The 20,230-nt window shown below is 36.2% G+C and overlaps 1 protein-coding gene across 1 annotated transcript in view; it reads left to right on the top strand.

Moving 5' to 3' along the window:
- Window positions 1-6,998: 6,998 nt before the first annotated feature.
- The window catches only part of LOC145691485 (insulin-like growth factor-binding protein-related protein 1), an 89,509-nt gene continuing 76,277 nt past the window's right edge, over window positions 6,999-20,230 (top strand). The window contains exon 1 of the mRNA XM_081766903.1: window positions 6,999-7,483. Coding sequence (XP_081623029.1) covers window positions 7,163-7,483 — 321 coding nt within the window. The 5' untranslated portion in view covers window positions 6,999-7,162. The remainder of the gene's footprint in view (window positions 7,484-20,230) is intronic.

A 20,230-nucleotide genomic window follows, 5' to 3' on the forward strand; every position in this document is an offset into this window, starting at 1 on the left:
CCTCATGTTGCAGGTTTTTTGCCGCGGAGTGTACAGAGATCTATATATTCATTTTATGCTTAATTGAATCCTTAATTTTGTTTTCACGAAATTCTTCCATATAAAATATCTTTACAATTAAGAACTGAAATAAGAAAGACTCAATAGTCAAACTACATGTCATATCATGTGCAGAATGAATAATAAATCAAATAAAATCAAATGAACATTGATAATAGCAGAAATATCTAGTGCTTGCAATCACGGTTCGTTCTTATTTCCTACCTCTAAATATATTCCTACCACTCACAAAAGAGTTATTATTATATTCAGAGTATTTTCAGAATCAAATTCAATAGTGTCCAATTCATTGATTGAAAACCGACAAGCAATTCCAAATATTTATATTACTAATGGATGTCTCGAAGGATAAAAAGCCCTACGGTTGGTCTTGTGGCTAACGTGTGTGCTTTTGGTGTAGCATACATGATCCCGTGTTCAATTTCCAGAAGGAGAGCAGAAAAAAAAAAACTAATCTGACAATCATTCACTTTCAATAATCATCTGTTTCCTTTAGCCTAAAGGGCATAAACGTGGGATAATAAACTAAAATTATTTATTTTTTTCAACTTCGAAGAAAGAAAATCTTAGATTTCATGTTTCTTTACAGTAGAGCAACAAACAAAAATACATGGTGACTCAAAATTGGAATTCTGTACCATATATTCATATAAAAATGCTAAAAAGAAATGCCGTTTGTTCGGAGGAATGAGATATTTCTCTATCCTAAAGAAAATAAAGCGGGAAATAAGCACCCCGGACGAAAAATTAGTCACCCCCGCGCGAGAGCGGATAGGTGCTGACTGCCACGGGTGCTGACTGCCACAGCCAATTATTGGTGCTGACTGCCACGAGCCTGGGAGAAACTGTATTTGGAAAGAGAGGAATTAATCCCTCATACTAAATTTATGATTATTAATTAATTTAGTAGATATTAATTTAGTAATCATCACAGCAAATCTATGTGGCATCCTATAAGTTACAAAGTTGCTCACTAAGTGGAACGACATACACTTGGATGTTTATAAAGGGAATGTTTTTTTCTGTTATATGTACAATTTGCACATTTCATTGTTTATATTAATTGTTTTATTGTATTATTTAATGGATATGATGGTCTGAAGCCAGCTGACAAGGGAAGTTTGGGAAAAGCACTCGCCTGCAGAGAAATAACCATGTCATTTGAAGGACCAATTCATGCTGATTACAACAGGTAATAAAACTTCTGTACGCTGAGAACTGTTCGAGATATTCAGCTTGGAAATTTATATGAGAAAATGAGTGGATGCACGTTTCAATGCGTTAACTATTCTCACCCATGGCGAAGCCTGATGGTTTGAGCTTGCTATTGCTTGATCACTGGGGTCCATTCATAGACAAATTGTCCATTACAAGTTGCATGACGGATGGCAAAGACCTAATGGTTGAGAAGATACCAAAGAATTGCACACGATTTGTGCAACCGTTTGATGTGTTTTGATTCCGATCAATCAAAGATTATGGCAGGAGATTTGTACATAGTATGAATCTTCTTCATCTGGACGTTATAATGTACCAACGAAACAATCAAATAAAGTTCGTATCCATACGAATCACTTCCGATCACCGCGATACATTGGATTGTTTCAGTTTGCGTTCTGCAAGGCAGGTTACGAACAAATTATAGGCCTATAACTTTTGAATCACTTGTCGAATTTGCTTTTTGCTTTGGTTCTGCGAACTGTTCTCTTGACGGATGCAACACAATTGCACATATAAAATGTTCATGGTGCAAGGGAGTATTTTGCCTGCGTCATTTCTTCATAAAACAGAAGAACAACAGTGATCAATATTCATCTCTAACCTATGATTATTGTGAACAATGTAATGACTAATTGTATCTAACAAACCCGTTAGTTATTGCGAAATACTTTTTTCTGTTACTTACGATAGCTTTCAATTCGTATGTCAATATTCGTTACTAATTATTTTGTACTTAACGCGTATAAATGCGTATATCCTCATTTTCTCATATAAACTTCCAAGTTGAATATCTCGAACCGTTCTCAACCGTACAGGAATTTTATTAGCTTGTTATAATCAGCATGAATTGGGACTTCAAATGGCATGCTTAGTTTCTCTGCAGGCGAGTGCTTTCTCCTGAACTTCGCTTGTGAGGTACAGCCAGCAGTGCTTTTTTGATGGAACTTTCAAGAGCTGCTCGAAGCAATTTGCACAACTGTACACAGTTCATGCTGACATAGAGAGTTCAAGTGAGAACACACAAATCGTACCAATTTTGTACGCACCGCTCCCTGACAAAACTGAAAGTACACTCATGTCCAAAATTATTGTCGTATATCTATAACTGTCTTCTTGTAAGAATACAATTTGATAATTTTGCAGAGTACTTTTAATACTTATATTATGTGTATAATCAGGAAATTTATATTTGTGATAAATTTCATAGGAAAAGAATTATAAATACGAAAATCATAATGAGTAAAATAAAATGTAACTAAATGGACAAGAAAATTTTATTTTCGTTTTATTGTTCTTATTTACTGCTCTTTTGACATGAAATTTACCACATACTTGTCTTTGCCGATTATACACATACTAACATTATAAGAAATACCGGGCGAATTCGTTATCAAATTATATTACTAGAACAACATATTTATAATCATGTGACAATAATTTTGGACATGAGTGTACATACAGAGACCTGTTTACCTTTGTTGGTGTTGGTCTGAACAACACGATCCTAAGGATCATCTAGTTTCTTTCATGCTTTTTGGCGTCCGGTAATGTTACGTCTAGCAACTTTCTCTCAGGCTCGTGGCAGTCAGCACGCCATCGTGGCAGTCAGCACCTTCATATTTGCAATCAGCAACAGTCGTGGCAGTCAGCACCAATAATTGGCTGTGGCAGTCAGCACCCGTGGCAGTCAGCACCCCACCGCGAGAGCAAGGCTGCGTCGGCAAACAGGTACAGATGGCGTATTGGTCGAATCACATGGCCAAACATGCCTACACTGCCTCGAGGCGATCAGAGGGCATTACTGTGGAGTGACACAGAATCGAACGAAGCGGTTGTGTGCGGTAAGATGGGGAAGAGCGCGGACGTGACGGAGTGGCAAAAACGGACAATCGTGTTTGGCCGTGCCCATGGAAACACAGTGATGGAAGTTGCCCGATTTGTTGCTGTTCAATGTGTCTACAAGCAGTGGTGTAACACACGTGTCCATGAAACACGACGCCAGAACTGTGGTCGGAAAAAGATTTTCACAGATCGAGCCCGGAGACGGGTTGCCAGGCTTGTGAATCGAAATCGCTTCCAAACCCGCCAAAAATTACTACAGTCCGTGAATGCAGGCAGAGCCCAACCTGTCAGCGAGAGAACATTGCGACGGAAACTGCATGTAATGAACACATGGAGTCGGGTACCTCGCAAAAGGTCACTGCTCACACATGCACATAAAGTTGCTCGTCTGCAATGGACCAATAATCATCAAACATGGGCAGTAGCAGACTGGCACCGTGTCATATGGTCTGACGAATCACGATTTTGCCTGTATTCGAATGACACCTGGTGTCGTGTCCACCGACGGCTACATGAAGCATTTTACCCGCAGTGTGTGGAAGGTCAGGTGCAGGCCGGGGGTGGGTCTGTCATGTTCTGGGGGTGTTTTTCGTACTATGGGGTGGGCCCACTCATTGAGGTGTCCACGAACATGAACCAGCACTTTTATTTGAACATCCTGGACGAGCAGGTGCTGCCCTTCAGTAACCTTCTTCGCGATGACTTTGCTATAGACATCCCCATTTTTCAAGACGACAACAGCAGGGTTCACAGAGCTGGACTCATATGTGACTGGTTTGAGGAACACTCAGGTACCCTATCACACCTCGAATGACCCACAAAATCGCCGGACCTCAACCCAATTGAGCGTCTGTGGGACCAGTTGGAACAGCGGGTGAAACGTCATCTGCATCCTCGACGTTTGGAGAAACTGCGTGATCTTATCCTCCGTGAATGGGTTCAATTGGATGTGACGGCCTTGCAGACCATTGTGGACTCCCTTCCCGACCACATCCAGGCGGTTATCCAGGCCAGGGGCGGCGCTACACGGTATTAACGTAAGTACTAAGGAGGGTGACTAATTTTTTGTCCGGGGTGTTTATGTTTACTGTAGTGAAGCTTTCTATTCAGAGAGACTTGGTGAGCAGCATTCCAGATTTCAATCAGAAGGTAATGCCCAACTCGAAAAGAACGAAAGGCGAGCTTCCGTTTTTAATAATGTATGGTTATTTAATTCAATAATTATGTTTAACTATGTGTATGAGTATATGCATTTTTCTTTTTTTACTGCTTTTTCCGTAACGCCATCATCCATGTCTTACAGCACATGCGTTATATTTTATTTGTCTCTTGTTCAATAACATCGGTTTAGAAATTTTTGTATATAAATAGTGTACAAACGTACATTGGCAATAATTGTTCATTTTGTTAAAAAAAAAAGAAAGAAATAGCATATATATTAAAACTATATAAGAGAATGTACTTAAATCAATAAATAGGATACAAATCGAGCTTGAAGAGACTTTCCTCTTCATATTTCGTGAATATTACTTGGATAAGATTTAAGAACACCGGGGCAGGGGAACACTCGCGCGTACGCACATATCTTTGTTATTACAACCGCTGTTTACGCAGACCACGATCACTACTGGTTTTGCCTCAATCTAGTCTCCGGAGCGCCTCTAACTTTGTTTGAATAGGAACACATTTTCTTGTATTTTTAGCACTCGTTCATTTAATTGGGTACTTAGAATAAATTTTGCTGTAAATATAACACAAAAGGTTGAGTAAATCGATTAGAAATAACCAGAATTCAATGACGAAACGGTTCAGAAAGAATGAACTGTGTTAAAATTACTATACTACGTACTAACATAACTGACCTTAGAGGCGCGCTGAGAACGTTATTTCTCGTGTCTTACTGGAGGATTCGGATTATATACAAGATCGGATTATTGAGACTAGAGTTATCGATACTCTACTTTCTTTTGTTCAACATACTCTCATGATTCACACTTCTGGAAGTTTAGGAGAAACCGAAATGGGGGAACCACAGGCCCTCATTATGCATAGGGCACGGGCATGGCGCGGGCAGCAAATTTTCTCGGATCAGTTGTTTTCGTACTTAAGCTCAACAGTGACCTCATATTGGTGTGTAGTCAAATCAACTCGCCAGATAATTTTATTAACTGAAACTGAAAGTTATATACTATTTTGTTTAGGTTTATATTTTATTATTTCTTGTCCACTTAGAGCGTTCACTTCTGGTGCGTGGGGGGTCCCTGGTTCGAGCTCAGCTCGCGCAAAGTGAGCTTTGTAGTGGACAAACACTGTGTGCGTAGGTTCTCCCGTTCCTCGCCACTTTCTTCATTCCACTGTTTCATTCAGTTCTTATCATTACCATCTCCCTTAGCCTTGGTGCATAATTGTGGGATTTTAAGCTAAATATTTCATTTTAAACATTAATTATTATTCAGTACACTGTCTCAAATTTTCTACTTATTGATATTGAGAGAGCGGCATTTTTAAAATGGCCCTGGAACATATTCTTCTTGAGTATTGAGCCTATATAACACTCGGAGCTACAATTTTACGAAGAATCGAAGAACCTTTATCCTTCTATGAAGTATACTGGGGTAAGATATTGAAAGATTTTTAGAAGTCTGGGTTTTAGTGTTCATTTTACGTAAAAAAATGTTCATTCATTTATGTTTGAGTAGAAATGGATAGAAAATGCTCTGCGAGATTTTCATAAGATGAAACAAAAAGAAAAGTATTAAAATGTTTATCTATTGTTACTGTTGTTAGAAAGAAACAATATTAGTCTTAAATATTAATTAGAACTAGAGTAATGATAGTGTATATGAAATGTTAAATCTTAATGTCAAATAGAAAAAAGGAGGTGCTTAGAGAAGCTATAATTTATTTAGTGCCCCTGTGTAGCGTAATCGGTAACGCTCTCTCTTTGGTGCGAGGGGTTCCGGGTTCGATTCCTGATGAGGAGACTCGGTCGAAAAAGTGTTAAAGCTGTTTCAGGCCAGCCATCCTCACTGAGGTTTCCCTGTGTTTTCCTCACTCACACAAGGCAAATGCCGGGATGGTTCCTAACATATATGTCCCAGACCGTTTCCTTCCTTCCTCTTTCTCGAATAGTGTGATCGCCAAGGGACGTCATCTCTCATATATGACGAATGAGGGTCATAAATGCTGAAAGCCCAGAAATGTAATTTCTAAATCCTAAATGTATTTACTGGCAGAAATAAGTAAAGATTAATGAATATATAATATTGATATATAAATAAAAACGTTGGTTGAAATGATATGGTGCCTCAATTCTATGAATATCGGCTACGAACCGAACCCTATTTTTATTAAGATTTTTTTTTAGATGTCCAACAACAATAATTAATTGCTAAGCTAAATGAATTTGGAGCTTAACAGAGCCTACGATAAATACAAAACGGTCAGGAAATGAAAATATCTACTTACATTATTTAGAAACAAATTAACAAATAAACAAAAGCTATATGGCGCGATCAGGATTCGAACGGGATAACTTAAGTTGCATCGGTTTCTAGTGAGCTGCTCTATCATTAAGCCTTCGTGAGAAAACCAAAAAAGAGCATATTCTTCTTATCTCTAAACTTATTATTACGTTTATCTTTTCTCTTCTGTGTGCTAAAACAACATTCATAATCCCTTGCAAAATATCTTGCAGATCCGCCACCGATTGGAAATAGAATACGAATCGTTTAAAAAGAAAGGGAGAAAAAGATATGAAAGGATCTTTGTGCTATTTAATGCAGGGAAGGAAGAAAAAAGTGTGACAGTGGAATATGGTATGAGTAGGCAACTCTGATGATCACTGAACACTTGCATATATAAACACGGAACACGAGCGTTGCTTCATGCACACACACAGCAACCAGCTGTCAGAGACTCGAGAGAATCACCATCAGCTTTTTGTCCAGCACATTTTCTCATACTTCGTACACGTCGCTACACATACACAAACTTAATTAACGTTCATCAGTTGCCCTGTCTGTATTTATTTAACAACATGTCGCATACATTAGTATCAACATCAGGAGCCATTGTTATATTTTTGATAGTTTTGGCAGTTGCCTCTGTGAACGGCCGGAGCAAACACCATCCTCATCATCGACCAGATGGTTGCGGGAAATGCGACCCAGAAAACTGTCCCAAAGTTGGGAAATGTCCTGTGGGAACTGTCATGGACTTTTGCGGTTGTTGTCCCGTGTGTGGGCTGGCAGAGGGCGAGAAATGCGATAACTCTTCGCTAACACTTCCGTACAAGAACAAATATGGTTTCTGCGGAGAGGATTTGGAGTGTTTGCTACGCTCTGATCTCACCTCTAGAGTAAGTATATTTATTTCCTTTCTTAATTTTAATATTATTCTTTATTTTGTCCTGTTTGTTTTAAATATTTTAACATATGATTAAACACTTTTGTTGGATTTGGAAAAAGGGACAGATTAACATTGTCTCTAAGAAGAGGTCTGCTTCTATTGATGGAGGTGGGGCCAAGAAGGAACTATGGAATACAATTAATATTTACAAAAACGTTTCAGAAGTGAAAGGATTAATGTTCAAAACAGCGTAGAAGTATTTATCCCTGATTACAGTTTGTACTATTTCCATGTTCCTCACTAAATGTTTCTGAGTTCATACGTGGCTAAGCGGTTAGCGTACGTGCCTTTGGCGTGGGAGACCCGGGTTCGATTTCCGGCGGGAGATAATGTGGTTCGGATTCCACGTTAATCAGTAGGTTCCGTCTCATGTAGCCTTGCTGCTGAAAGGAACGTTAAACTTAACTCATTAAATATTTTTTATTCAGCGTTTACTATACCAAAGTGTTTCTCAAACTGTGATTCGCGAACCACAAGTGATCCTCGAGGTCTGCGCTTGTGATTCTCTTAGATTGAACATAGTCCAGCAGAGACAGAAAATTAAAATTAAAGTGAATTGAAATGAAATTATATGAAATCTTTAAGTTTTACGTCCCACGATTATGCCGGCTAGGCTAAAGGAGACTGTGAGATGAGAAATGAATGAAATGGTGAAATAAAGAAGTGGGGGGAAACGAGATAATTCCGAGGAAACCCTCGCACACAGTGTTTCTCCTCCACAAAGCTCACTTGCTGCGAGCAAGGAATTGAACCAAGAACGCTCTACCACTGAGCACCGCAACCCCGATTGAAGTAAATTGAGTAAGTTATCATATGCTATAGTTAAGAACCTTAAACTAAGTTTGTTAATTGAAGAAAGCTTGTTGTACTTTTCACATCAGCCTTCATTATTATTAAAAGAAATCTGATCATTTTCTTCTTTTAATACGAATACAAAATTAAGGTAATTTTAATTAACAATTTAAAAATATAAAAGTATACTAACATTAACATATTCTCAAAACATTATATATAAATTTGGGGAAAGATATAAGACAAAAATAAAGTGGACCGTAGAACATTCAAAAGAAAATGATTTCCACTTGAAAAAAAAGTTTGGGAATCTCAGTTATATTGTATTATTAATTAAACTTTGAAAATTTAGAAAATACTAGCCGTTACACGTCATTATGCGATTGTAACGCAACCGCCCGCAATTTTATTTATTTATATAATTTTGTTAACCTATATACATTTATGTATACTGTACATGTAGGCTAGATTGACAGCGAAATCAAAAGAACTTTAAAAATAAGAATTGAAAAAGAAAAAAAGTATCGTTGCAGAAAATATTTCCATTCTCTCACTGTATTTTTATGTATCTATGAATAACTTAAAAAAATCCATTAAACTTTCAAAATTACCATGTTTTTCTTAATAGTAAGTATACATCTCTGTTTAGGATCAGTAAGCTATTAGATATTAGTCCCTATAAGTGTGTAGCCTAAACTTTTTGTCCATATATAAGAAACGTTCATTAACGTCATTCTTTCTCGTATTCTGATGGGAGTAAATACCTCTTATGAAATACTGAATCAGTCAAACATTCTTATTTTTTGCAATTACCTTACACGGACTACACTTTAATATTCTCTTCAGTTTGCAGGCATATAGTTCTCTCTATCTATTTCACATTTTACATATTCCTAATTTATTTTTCTTTTAAGCGAATCTTAGATGTACCAGGTCTTTTCTAAGAACAAAACTTTCAACAATTTTAGTAAAATATGAATTGAAAACATTCTGATATAATTGATATTTATTCAGTACAGGGCGCACCCACGGAGTGTCCACTGGGTCCGTACTCCCAAAAATTTCCTAACTGAACATTTATTTGTACATTTTATCAATAAAACTACACTTATTTAACGGGGAAATGATTGATGTAGCATGAAAATTTGATCTTATATTTCATATAACAATCTAGTTCTGTCGTTCTTTTCCCCCCTGAAAATATAGGTGCAAGTATTTTACAATTACTTATCAACTTGAGCTCCATCGTGGCTATGCATTTCGCGTACGCGCCTTCAGCGTGGGAGACCGGGTTCGATTCCCGATGGGAGCTCATATGGTTCGGATCCCACGTTAAGCTATAGGAAAATCATATCAATTTATCGTCTTTTCGGGTGCAGAATAATACCCGTTCAGTGCTAGATAGACGTAGTGGCTTGCAGTATTGAACCACTACGAACAAAAATTTCTGAGTTCGCACATGATACAGTATACTTAATATATATATTCACGTGCTGCTAACTTAGGTTATTTTGAAAATCATTATAATACTGTTATATACACGATCTTCTTCTATATACATACGATCTCATGAAAGCTGAAGTTACGGGAGACCAAGGTTCAATCCTCTGTGGGAACTCATATGGTTCGGATCTTACATTAATCTGTAGTCCATTTCTCACATAGGGTAAGTGCTGAAAGGGAGGCAAAACTCCAAGTCAATCAGTCAACCAAATCTGATTTTTTTTCCTTTTTTAAAAATTAGGTTAATTTGAGTTTATCGTATCTTTTCAGCACCGATGCTATATGAGACGAGGACTAAAATCTAAATTGGGATCCGAATCACTATTCGGAAAATGAAAACGATTAAGTTTTACATTACATAGTTATGCTCATTTACGCTAAAGTAGGTGGATGATTAATGAAGACGAATGATTATGAAAGAATTTGATAGACTGAAAATGTGGAAGGAAATGGAAGAACTCTGAGAAAATTCACTGACATAATGCTTAGTATTGTTCATGAGACGCTGTTTGAAAAATGAAATGAAGTGAAATCTATTAGTTTTACGTTCCACGATTATGCCGACTAGGCTAAAGGAAACGATGATGATGAGAAATGAATTCAATGGTGGAATGAATAAAGTAAGAGGAAACGGGAGAACTCCGAGAAAACCTACGCACACGGTGTTTGTCCACCACAAAGCCCATTTGGTGCGGACTGGGATCGAACCAGGGATCCCACGCACTAGAGGTGAACTCTCTACTACTGAGTCACCACGGCCCCAAGACAGTATTTGAGACAACCTCGTCTCGGAAATGTGAGATCGGGAATCAAATCCAGTACCACTCTTAACAGTATCGATAGCGCATCACGCATTCGGCCACTAAGAAGCATCAATGGAAGCTGAAGTTAGCAGAGATTATTAAATTGGGTTTATAAGACAGTTATTAATAAAATAGTCTTTCGATAATATAGCACATTCTTTATTTTTCTTTTTTTTAAAAAAAGATTGACTTAAGAGGAAATCGGTTAATTAATTTAAAAAAGAAAATCAAATGATCAAATACTGAAGAAAATACTGCTCGTAATTAACATTAATTAAAACCCTAGAGAGCTGGATAATTACCAGCATCGCATCGGTTATTTAGGGCTTTTTCAGTTCCACTAGGAAATTCTTTAAAACGAGAGGACTTCTCGTATTTCTTTCTCCCTCGTCTCATATGAAAGTTATAAAGAGAAAGTAATTAAACTCCTCTCAAGATCATACATGTATATACCAGTATAAATGAAGAAACAGATTATTTTGCAACATACACTGTCACAAAATTAGTATTTCCGTCCTAAATAACTCGAAAAAATAAATTTAAAAAAAGGAGAGAGGATCTGTTCATAAGTCATGTAAGAAAAAATAGCGTAGCCATAAAATTTCCGGAGAGAAATAGTACAAAATGCGACTTTCTTTTTCATACTAGCACAATTCATTATGAGGAGAAAATAAAATTCTCTAGAAATATCTGTAATATCAAAGAGAATTTGCTTTCTATGAAATATGTCTTAAGGAAAGATGGAAAACTTCATTCATATGAAGATAAGGAAGAAACAAATGTTCAAATAACAAAGATTAACCCTTTCAGACCTGATTTTTTGTTTACTCTCCGGTGTTATTGTTATTTTGAATTATTATTCTTTATGACTTAACAAATGAAATACAACCGTCAATTCGTTTGCGGATGTCATATTTAGAGAATTATGGACGAAACATTTTGCGAGCATTAGGGTTGAAATACGTATGTAAAATAAAAATGGGATTAATCGAACACATCATTGTGATCTATATAGTTTAGAAACTCAAAATACATCACTAGAACAAAAGGAGAATTTATTGCAAATAGCTTGTTTCGCCAAGAATAAAACAGCCTACATGGCTGAACTTTGTCCATTGTGATAGCCCCTGCAAGTAGTCTACATGAAATGTGCATTGCTTCCTGACAACAGATTAAAACACCACAGAAATAGTGGAAAGTGATTTAGAAAAGTTCAAAGAATTCTGACATAAAAACCCAGCCATTTAGAATCCTCCAGAGTAATTATATTAAGCTTAAAACTTAATGTACACAAATGTGACCACCAGGTCTGAAAGGGTTAAAAAAAAAAAAACTGTTCATAAATAAACGTTTAGAGCTAGAGTGAATCATCTGTATTTCTAAAAAAAATGGAGAAATTGAAGGTAAAATTCAGCTTCTAGAAAGCGAATATAAATATATTGTGTTTGGAGTTTTATATCGTAATATATCGACATGAAATGTCTTTCGAAACATGCAGCTTCTATGTATGGCCAACGTGTTTGAACATGGTAATAAGGAAATGTTATCTCAGTTTCAATAGAGGGTGGAGATAGTCTACTCTAGTTGTCATTGTTTCTAATGATATGCTCAGAACACAGTAATTTAATAGTCATCAATTAGCATTGATCTTCAATATTCTAATTTACTTGCAGCTTATCTCTATTACAAACCACATATTGAAATGGGTCGCAGTATCTCAGTGGTAGAGCATTCACCTCTAGTGTATGGGGTCCTTGGTTCGATCCCAGCTTGCACCAAGTGAGATTTGTGATGGACAAACACTGTGTGCGTGCGGTTTCTCGGGGTTCTCTCGTTTCCTCCCACTTTCTTCATTCCACAATTTCATTTATTTCTCACCATCACAATCCTTTAGCCTAGCCGGCATAACTGTGGAACGTAAAACTTAAAGATTTCATTTCGTTTTTATCTTTTTTTCGAAATGCTCTTATATGCAAGTTAATACAGCAACATATCATACTTTCAATATTAAGTTCATTGCGAAATAAAATGAACTTAAATATTTAAGAAGTTAAGGTTGCTCTCCTCTTTGGATGTACTATGAATGGATGGATGTATGGATTAGGATTTTACTATACCCTTCAGCAGCGAGATTATAAAAGTCCCATAGCTAACTTGGGATTCCAACCATATGAGCTCCCGCTGGGAACCGAACCCGGGTCTCCTGTTCCGAACAGATTACGAAGATCAGAGGGTTCGTGTAGAGGTAAGAACTTGACTTCGATACTCATAGAGGTGATATAATCAATACAATGCTTCGACCTATTTAATTTCCTCAGGTACTCAATTTTAAAGAGGCTAGGTGTATCTCAGAGCTGCATTGAATCCTTTTATATGAGGCTCCTACCGGAGTCGAACTCGGACCGCCCAGTTGCGATCCCACTGAATTATTTACGTTAATATTTTGATAGCTAAAGGAGATCAACAGTAAATTGCAGTAAATGGTGATAAAAGGAATAGTAAAAGAAAAAAAGAAACAGGAAAAAGTTGATAAAACACAAAAAATCCAGGACACGATTATGTCTACTACGAACTTAGATTGCTTGGAGCGACAAACTTACCATCTTTATTCGGAAATGAGCGTTTTATTACTATCTGATTGGGTCTCATGAATGATTTGTAATAAATAAATAAATCTAGAAAAAAGGAAGCCCCTTATAAAATGTTTCCATAAGCAATTATTTGGAGCTGCAATGTGCGAAATTACATTCGATTCATATTTTTTCCAGAAGTGCGAATAGTGATAGGTTAGCGCAGATGTTCAAATATATCTGAATCAAATTAAATTTTTAAAATCGATTACCATATCAACTATGGTATGATCCTTAAAATAATTAAGAATAAATAAGTTGGAATTATACTTCGGCAATTCTGTCGTGCACCACAACCTGAACTTATGATCTTTGATATTAGAGACACCCAAACTGTAATAATATAACCTCATAACCATCCTCCACAGTTCCTTCTTAGCTAATGTTCGAACTAGTTTTTCTCTCTCTTTTTAATTATATCTAAAATTGAATTGCTGAGTTCGTGTCTTCATCGAAATTAATTTGAGAGGAGTGACAAACAGAACTAAATTAATCAATATGTATCTGACATATAGGGTTATTTTCATTTTTGGAAAGTAGAAAAATGTCAGTTCTACGGTCCGAGAATGAAAACAGCCACATATGTCAGATATATATTGACTAATTTAGTTTTGTTTGTCACTCCTGTCAAATTAGCTTCGATGGAGATGACCGGTTTTCGAACTCAACGATTCAATTATTCTTTCTCCTCTATTATTCCTAAGATTTCCTCACTGATTTTCATTCAACCAGTTGCTTTTCTCCAATTTTTGTTCACTCCCACATTTCGAAAGCTTTACAGTCTTTGTATATCGCTTTTGGTTAGTATGTTTCTGTCGCATAGAATATAATATTCCACACGAAACATTTCGAAATCATAAATACTACTGCCTTCACGCATCATGCTGCGTATGAGATAAATCGCCCATATTAGTGAATCTCACTTATTTACTGTGTTCGTTACAATAGATCACCTCTGTTGCGTATGGACTTCCGAATCAATAGTCATCTCCTTTAATGCCATAATCGTCGAATTGCCAACATTAATGCGACATAATTATATTCAGTTGGGGAATTATTTTATATTATAGCACGGAAGAACTGTTTATGAGAAGTAAAATAGAAATACTGTATGTCAAATGAAAGAGCATTTAGGATGGATATTGGGAGTCTGTATTCTTGTTCGACAGTCTATGAGAAGGTTACGTTCAATATCTGACCTTTATACGTGATTTTTATTTACTTTTACTTAGTTGGTAAGAAAATCTGAAGATAGTTTACAACTGTAACTATCATCCTTGACTGCTATGGAAAATTATGAATTTATTATTTCTATCAATTGAAATAAATTGTCTTCACTAACAAGTTTAAGATAATTCAGGGGGACACGATGCCTCAGTTGGGAGTATGAGGAATTAGGATGATGATCGGAAGACCAAGTCCACCGTGGGTTCGAGTACTTCTACACAGAGGGGTCGTTTTTAACTGTCTTGGAAATTTCTGTGTTCGTGTTATCTGTCGAGTCCGGCAATCATGGAAACTGAGAAGAAATGTTAAGAGTGCTCATCTCTTTTGTCAGGGGCAGTCACTGTTTCGATCCCATACCATATAAGTTTGTGGTGGACAGCATCGTGTCTGTAGTTTTCTCGGGGTTCTCTCTTTTCTTCCCACATTCTCATTCAAGTAATTCTTTTATAATTGTTCACTTTCATACTTATTTATTTAGTCTTATTTTACATGGCGAATTTAAGGCTAAACATGCCTTGTCTCCCACTTGATCATGCAATACAATAGTATCACGATTAGTAATACAATAATAATAATAAAATTAAAAAAATATAAAAAAAACTCTCAATCATACGCACACACACACACACACACATATCATATGCACACATAGATTACTTAGATTACTACAAATAACCACATAATATAGTCACGTACATTTAGTGAATAAAAGAAATAAAAGGTAGGAAGTATAAAAATAAGATTTTTTTCAGATATTAGTAAGCCTTTATAGGCTTATGGAGGGTCTGCTCAACCGACTTCTTAAATAGATTGATTGACTGAGATTGTCTTGTGTTGGATGGAAGGCCATTCCACGCACGGATAGTGGATGCAAAGAACGCATTCAAGTAGAATTTTGACGAATGTAGAGGAAGAGAAAGGAGTTTATTTACCCTGACCTGTATTGTGATCGTGGTGAGCATTTAGTGGTTGCAAACGTTGAAATAAGTAGAATAAACGATGAAATAATAAATTCTGAGACTGAGTGGAAAGTTAAAAAGAACAAGTAATAGGTAGGCTGGATGAATGGAATGCAATTATTCCCTATTGCATGCGACGCATTCTATGGAGAATGGTGTGTTCAATATGAGGTATTTAAAATCATTCAATACGAATGCTGTTATTCCGAGCGGCTATACAGTTCACACAGGTAAATCTCATACTCTAGATGAGTAGATCAGTCGATGTAAGGATTCCTATTCCAGAACAATTGAACTTGGGAGGTCGGTAATAACTCATGGTGGAGGGGTTAATCTACCATCCATTAGTCACGAGCGTTTCAGGAACGTTCAATAGGATTGAGATCTAGAGAGCGATGTGGCCAATCTAGATGCTAAATATAGTGTTTTAGATATTCCTACATCAGATGGGTCCGGTGGGGTTGAGCGCAATTGTTCATCAAACGGAAGTCAGATCAGCAAACACCACGCAAAATTCTCATATACTGTTCCAGGATGACAAGTTTGTAGACTGCGCCCATCACAGTACGCCTGTTGAAACACATCAGAAGTTTACATTTTCCAAAATTATTCTCTCCAAGACAAGGATTTCGGCACCTCTCCACAATATGGACTGGCGCTCACCAGTTGAACATAAGCCGAGAACCAGTAATTAATCATTGTTCGGCGTAAGCTCTAAACTGCGATAAACAAAACCACGTGAAACTAAATCTCGCTGATTTGCTGTTGTCCTACCGACGCTTGTACTCCTCCGCAAAATAGTTCGTGTGATTGGATTATTACTTTGACTATGAAGCTTCATATAAAACTGCTATATTATTATAAATGACAAAAGTATAATACGGATTATCTAATAATACTGCAATCGAGTGTGGCTAAATGAAACAATAGAAATAAACACTAAGCATGCGCAGTAATTCAGGCGCCAACTCAACTGTGGACGGGTGTTCTGCTTTTAAAGTATGATAAATAGCTGGCATGAATCCCGGTTCCGCGAGTGTTGTGGTGAAACACAAACAAGGCAAATCTTTACTCACTAAGCAACAATTGTTTACCATCGAAATTCAAATACTTTTTTTTTTTTAATCTTTCGAGTTTTTCTCTTTCTTTTCTGCTGCTGTTGTAAGTATTTGGACAACACGAGGCACTATTGTCAAAATCCACGTGTATAATTTGCTCCTCCCCATGGAGAGTGGGAGTGATGCATCACTAGCCAATCGTATTTGTGACAAGCGGAAGGATACAAATATTTTGTTTATCGGAGTTTAGAGCTTACGCTGAACAGGGAATAGACTGAAACAATAGAGGAGTACTCATACCCATAGAATACACTACCTAGTATATTGTACTGTAATCCAAGCACGGTTGAGAGTATCCATAACGGTGCTCCATTTCCCAAGTTGTCTTGCATACAGAGGAGCTTCGCGTAGTCAGCCAGTGAAGAAATGTGTTTCATAGGCTGCTGCTTGATCTTTACTTATCTAGCTGCTATGGTAATGGTATGTTTTCGGGGATTTAGAATCAGAGAACTATAATAAATAGGCTTATGTTATGGGGGCTTCTTCATACCGCTGTCGAATGTTTTCTCACTTCTCGAATCATCTCCAACCTTCACAGCCGCGATATGACGTTACCCATTCAAGTTTCTACCCACATCTCACCTACTTTTCACCTACCTTCAATCTACCGATTATCCAGTCACACGTAATGGCTAGACTAAACTTTTCTGAATATCGTTACCCTTGTAACGATCTGAAAACAGATCGCTACAAATCTGATTTTTTTGGTCCACATTGTGATTATTGATTATTTTATTGTAAATACTTGTTCATTTAATTTTAAGTTTGCTTTTACTAATTTTAAAATGTCGCTATTAATTTACAAAGCAAATTTTATTAAAACGAGTCGATGAATTAAAGCTTTCCGGGATATTAAATAAATCACTGGGCGGAAAGTGCTTTAAATTCTGTATACATGCATATTTTTATCTTTTTCTTGATATTGATCGATTGATGACTACAAAATGTCTACGTAAACAGTGAAAGCCGACGAATGTAAAGATGAACTAATTTGGTGTTTTAAACAATTTTCAGTGTTGGTGTTGTTTAAGTTAACTACCATAAAATATTGACAATCATATTCTTTGTGTGGTAAATGAATATATATGGTAAGATGTGTTCAAGCAATATGAATTGCTAAGAGCCTAGCCCCGCCTACGTTCGTATCCTAGATGATTCCCAATGTCAACTAAATTTACTAAGTTAGAATTTTGTATGAAATAATTAATTAACAAATAATATTGCTTTTTCTTAATCTAGCAAAGCTTATGATGATATGATTACAGCTTATGATAAAAACACGAGATGGATGTTTACGGATGTTTTCAGATATGTATTCTTAGCCATTGTTATATAAAGCTCCGCAGTCATGTACCAATACGTAGCTGTCTTAAAGTAATGAGTGGATTAAAATATTAGAAACGAATGAAGTATATACGTCGAATTCTTGATATTAAATGAAATAATCAAGGTACTTACTGTAGGAAGTAAAATGGTGCTAAGATAACTGATGTATCCTATAATCCGGATCGTTTGAAAGCAGACGACTGTAGTATTGCTTTTGTATCCTGGTATTCGAAATAAACATTAATTTTTGGAACTGAGATTTGGAATCTGTATGACTATTGTAATGTTTGTTAAATGCTGTGAATCTGCTTCCCCGCATGATATCCGGACCTGCTCGACTGGTGATAAATGGAATGGAAGTTCGAAATATAAATTGTATAGAACAAGTTGTATAGAGATTGTATAGGGATTTTTATTAGGGCAACGAATGATTGTTACTATAGGGGAAGAAAAGGGGTATTACTATTGAGTGTTTTCAAACTTCAACCCACAACCTTTGTGATATTTATGTCATGTAGGGTATATCAGGAGCACAATTACATTATAAAGTAGTGCCAATAGCATCTCAGTGCCAAAAAGTGTATCTCGAAAGTCTTTTAGCTAATGAACATGAGTGCATTTTTGACTTACTTTTATTTATTAGAAAATTAAAGATTAAGCTAATGTGAGACTATTATAGCATTGAAACAGTAATAAGGGACGAAAGGAAATTTTTGGAAGGAAACAGGCCATGGTTTGTGTACAGATGGAAACAAAAAATATATTCACAATTTAAATTATGTTTGCTTTGGACGAATTCCAAAGTTCATTCGAGATAACAGTAGAAATATGTAACGTGAAGGTCTCTTAAATTTGTTATTAATAAGAACGTTAGCATTACTACACAAAAAGCAAGAGAGTTGGAGCAAATAGAAGATTAACATTTGGTGTGGACTTTCAACTAAGAGTTTGATCGAACATTTTTCTCTTTTTATGTACTCGTACTCGACAATTATATCAGACATATTATGCACACGCCTCTTAATTGTCATAAGAGCCCTCTATGCAGACGCGCACCCAGAAATTAGTGTTGGAAAGGGTCCAGACTTTGAGGGAGATCCAATACTAAAAGACAATACGTCTACCTAGTATTGAACCAGTGTTATTTCACACATGAAAAAACGATAAGAAATTGTTAAGGTATTACCATGTACAAAAAAAAAGAAAAAGAAAAGAAAAGAAAGAAAAAGAAAAAGAAAGAAAGAAAAAGAACTAGATTTTTATAAGAAAAGAAAGAGTACAAATGAAATGTAAGAACAAATCATTATACTGCATTAAGTATTATTTCTCTGCTAAACAGGTATAATTTTATTAAAAACCTGTACAAATGTATGTCAAGTTACGAAGTTTTGGGGAGGGTTTGAACCCGGTGGACCCCCATATGAGTACGCCCCTGTCTCTATGGGAAATAACAATTTTACTTACAACCAGATTTACACCACCACAAGATCATCAAGACGTGAGAGCTTCCCTCAATAGCAGCTTGTCAGGACAATGGATGAAATAAAGAGGCATGGTTGTGTTTCTTTTATGTTCTCCTGATTTAACCTTTGAGATTGCTACGAGGTATTTTCTACCTACGGGAGCCTTAAGAGTGATCCATCTTAGAAAACCATGTAAACTGGCGGAGTTCCAAGTAAAATTAAAACGTTATACGCATCAATCCCATTGGACAATTTTGACAGTCTTTCCAAGCAATACTTTTGTTTTGTACCTATAGTTCTTTCGAGAGTCATCAAATTAGGTATACGAGTTTCTTCTTATTATTAATATACAGGGCCGGATACAGGATTTTCTGACGGGGGTGCACCAATAACTACCAGCACATTTGCATTAAATTTGAGTTTATAAAATGTTGGAAAGGGTGAATGAGAATTGCCCTGGAACTGCTAAGTGTCTGCTCTCGGTGAATTCTCTTCCTTCAACCTTTAGAAAATTGTCTTAAACTATTGATTTTGCAAAACTCACTGCTAGCTTCTCAATTTAGGTAGTGTATATTTACAACGAGGGGGGTACACGCGCACCTTTGTACCTTCCTAAATCCGGCCATATCTATCTATCTATCTATCTATCTATCTATCTATCTATATATATATATATATATATATATATATATATATATATATATATATATATATATATATATATATATATATATATATATATATATATATAGGGTGTTTCAAAACACCGACAATTTGGGAGGTGATTCCTGACACCAAGATAAGACAAAAGTATAGACTAACCTGGGTGCACAAATGCTTCCTTTCGGAGTTATAGGCTGCCAAAAATATGAAAAA

The sequence above is a fragment of the Thermobia domestica genome, chromosome 1 (assembly GCF_964235325.1).
Source record: "Thermobia domestica chromosome 1, izTheDome1.hap1.1, whole genome shotgun sequence".
NCBI classification, from domain to species: domain Eukaryota; kingdom Metazoa; phylum Arthropoda; class Insecta; order Zygentoma; family Lepismatidae; genus Thermobia; species Thermobia domestica.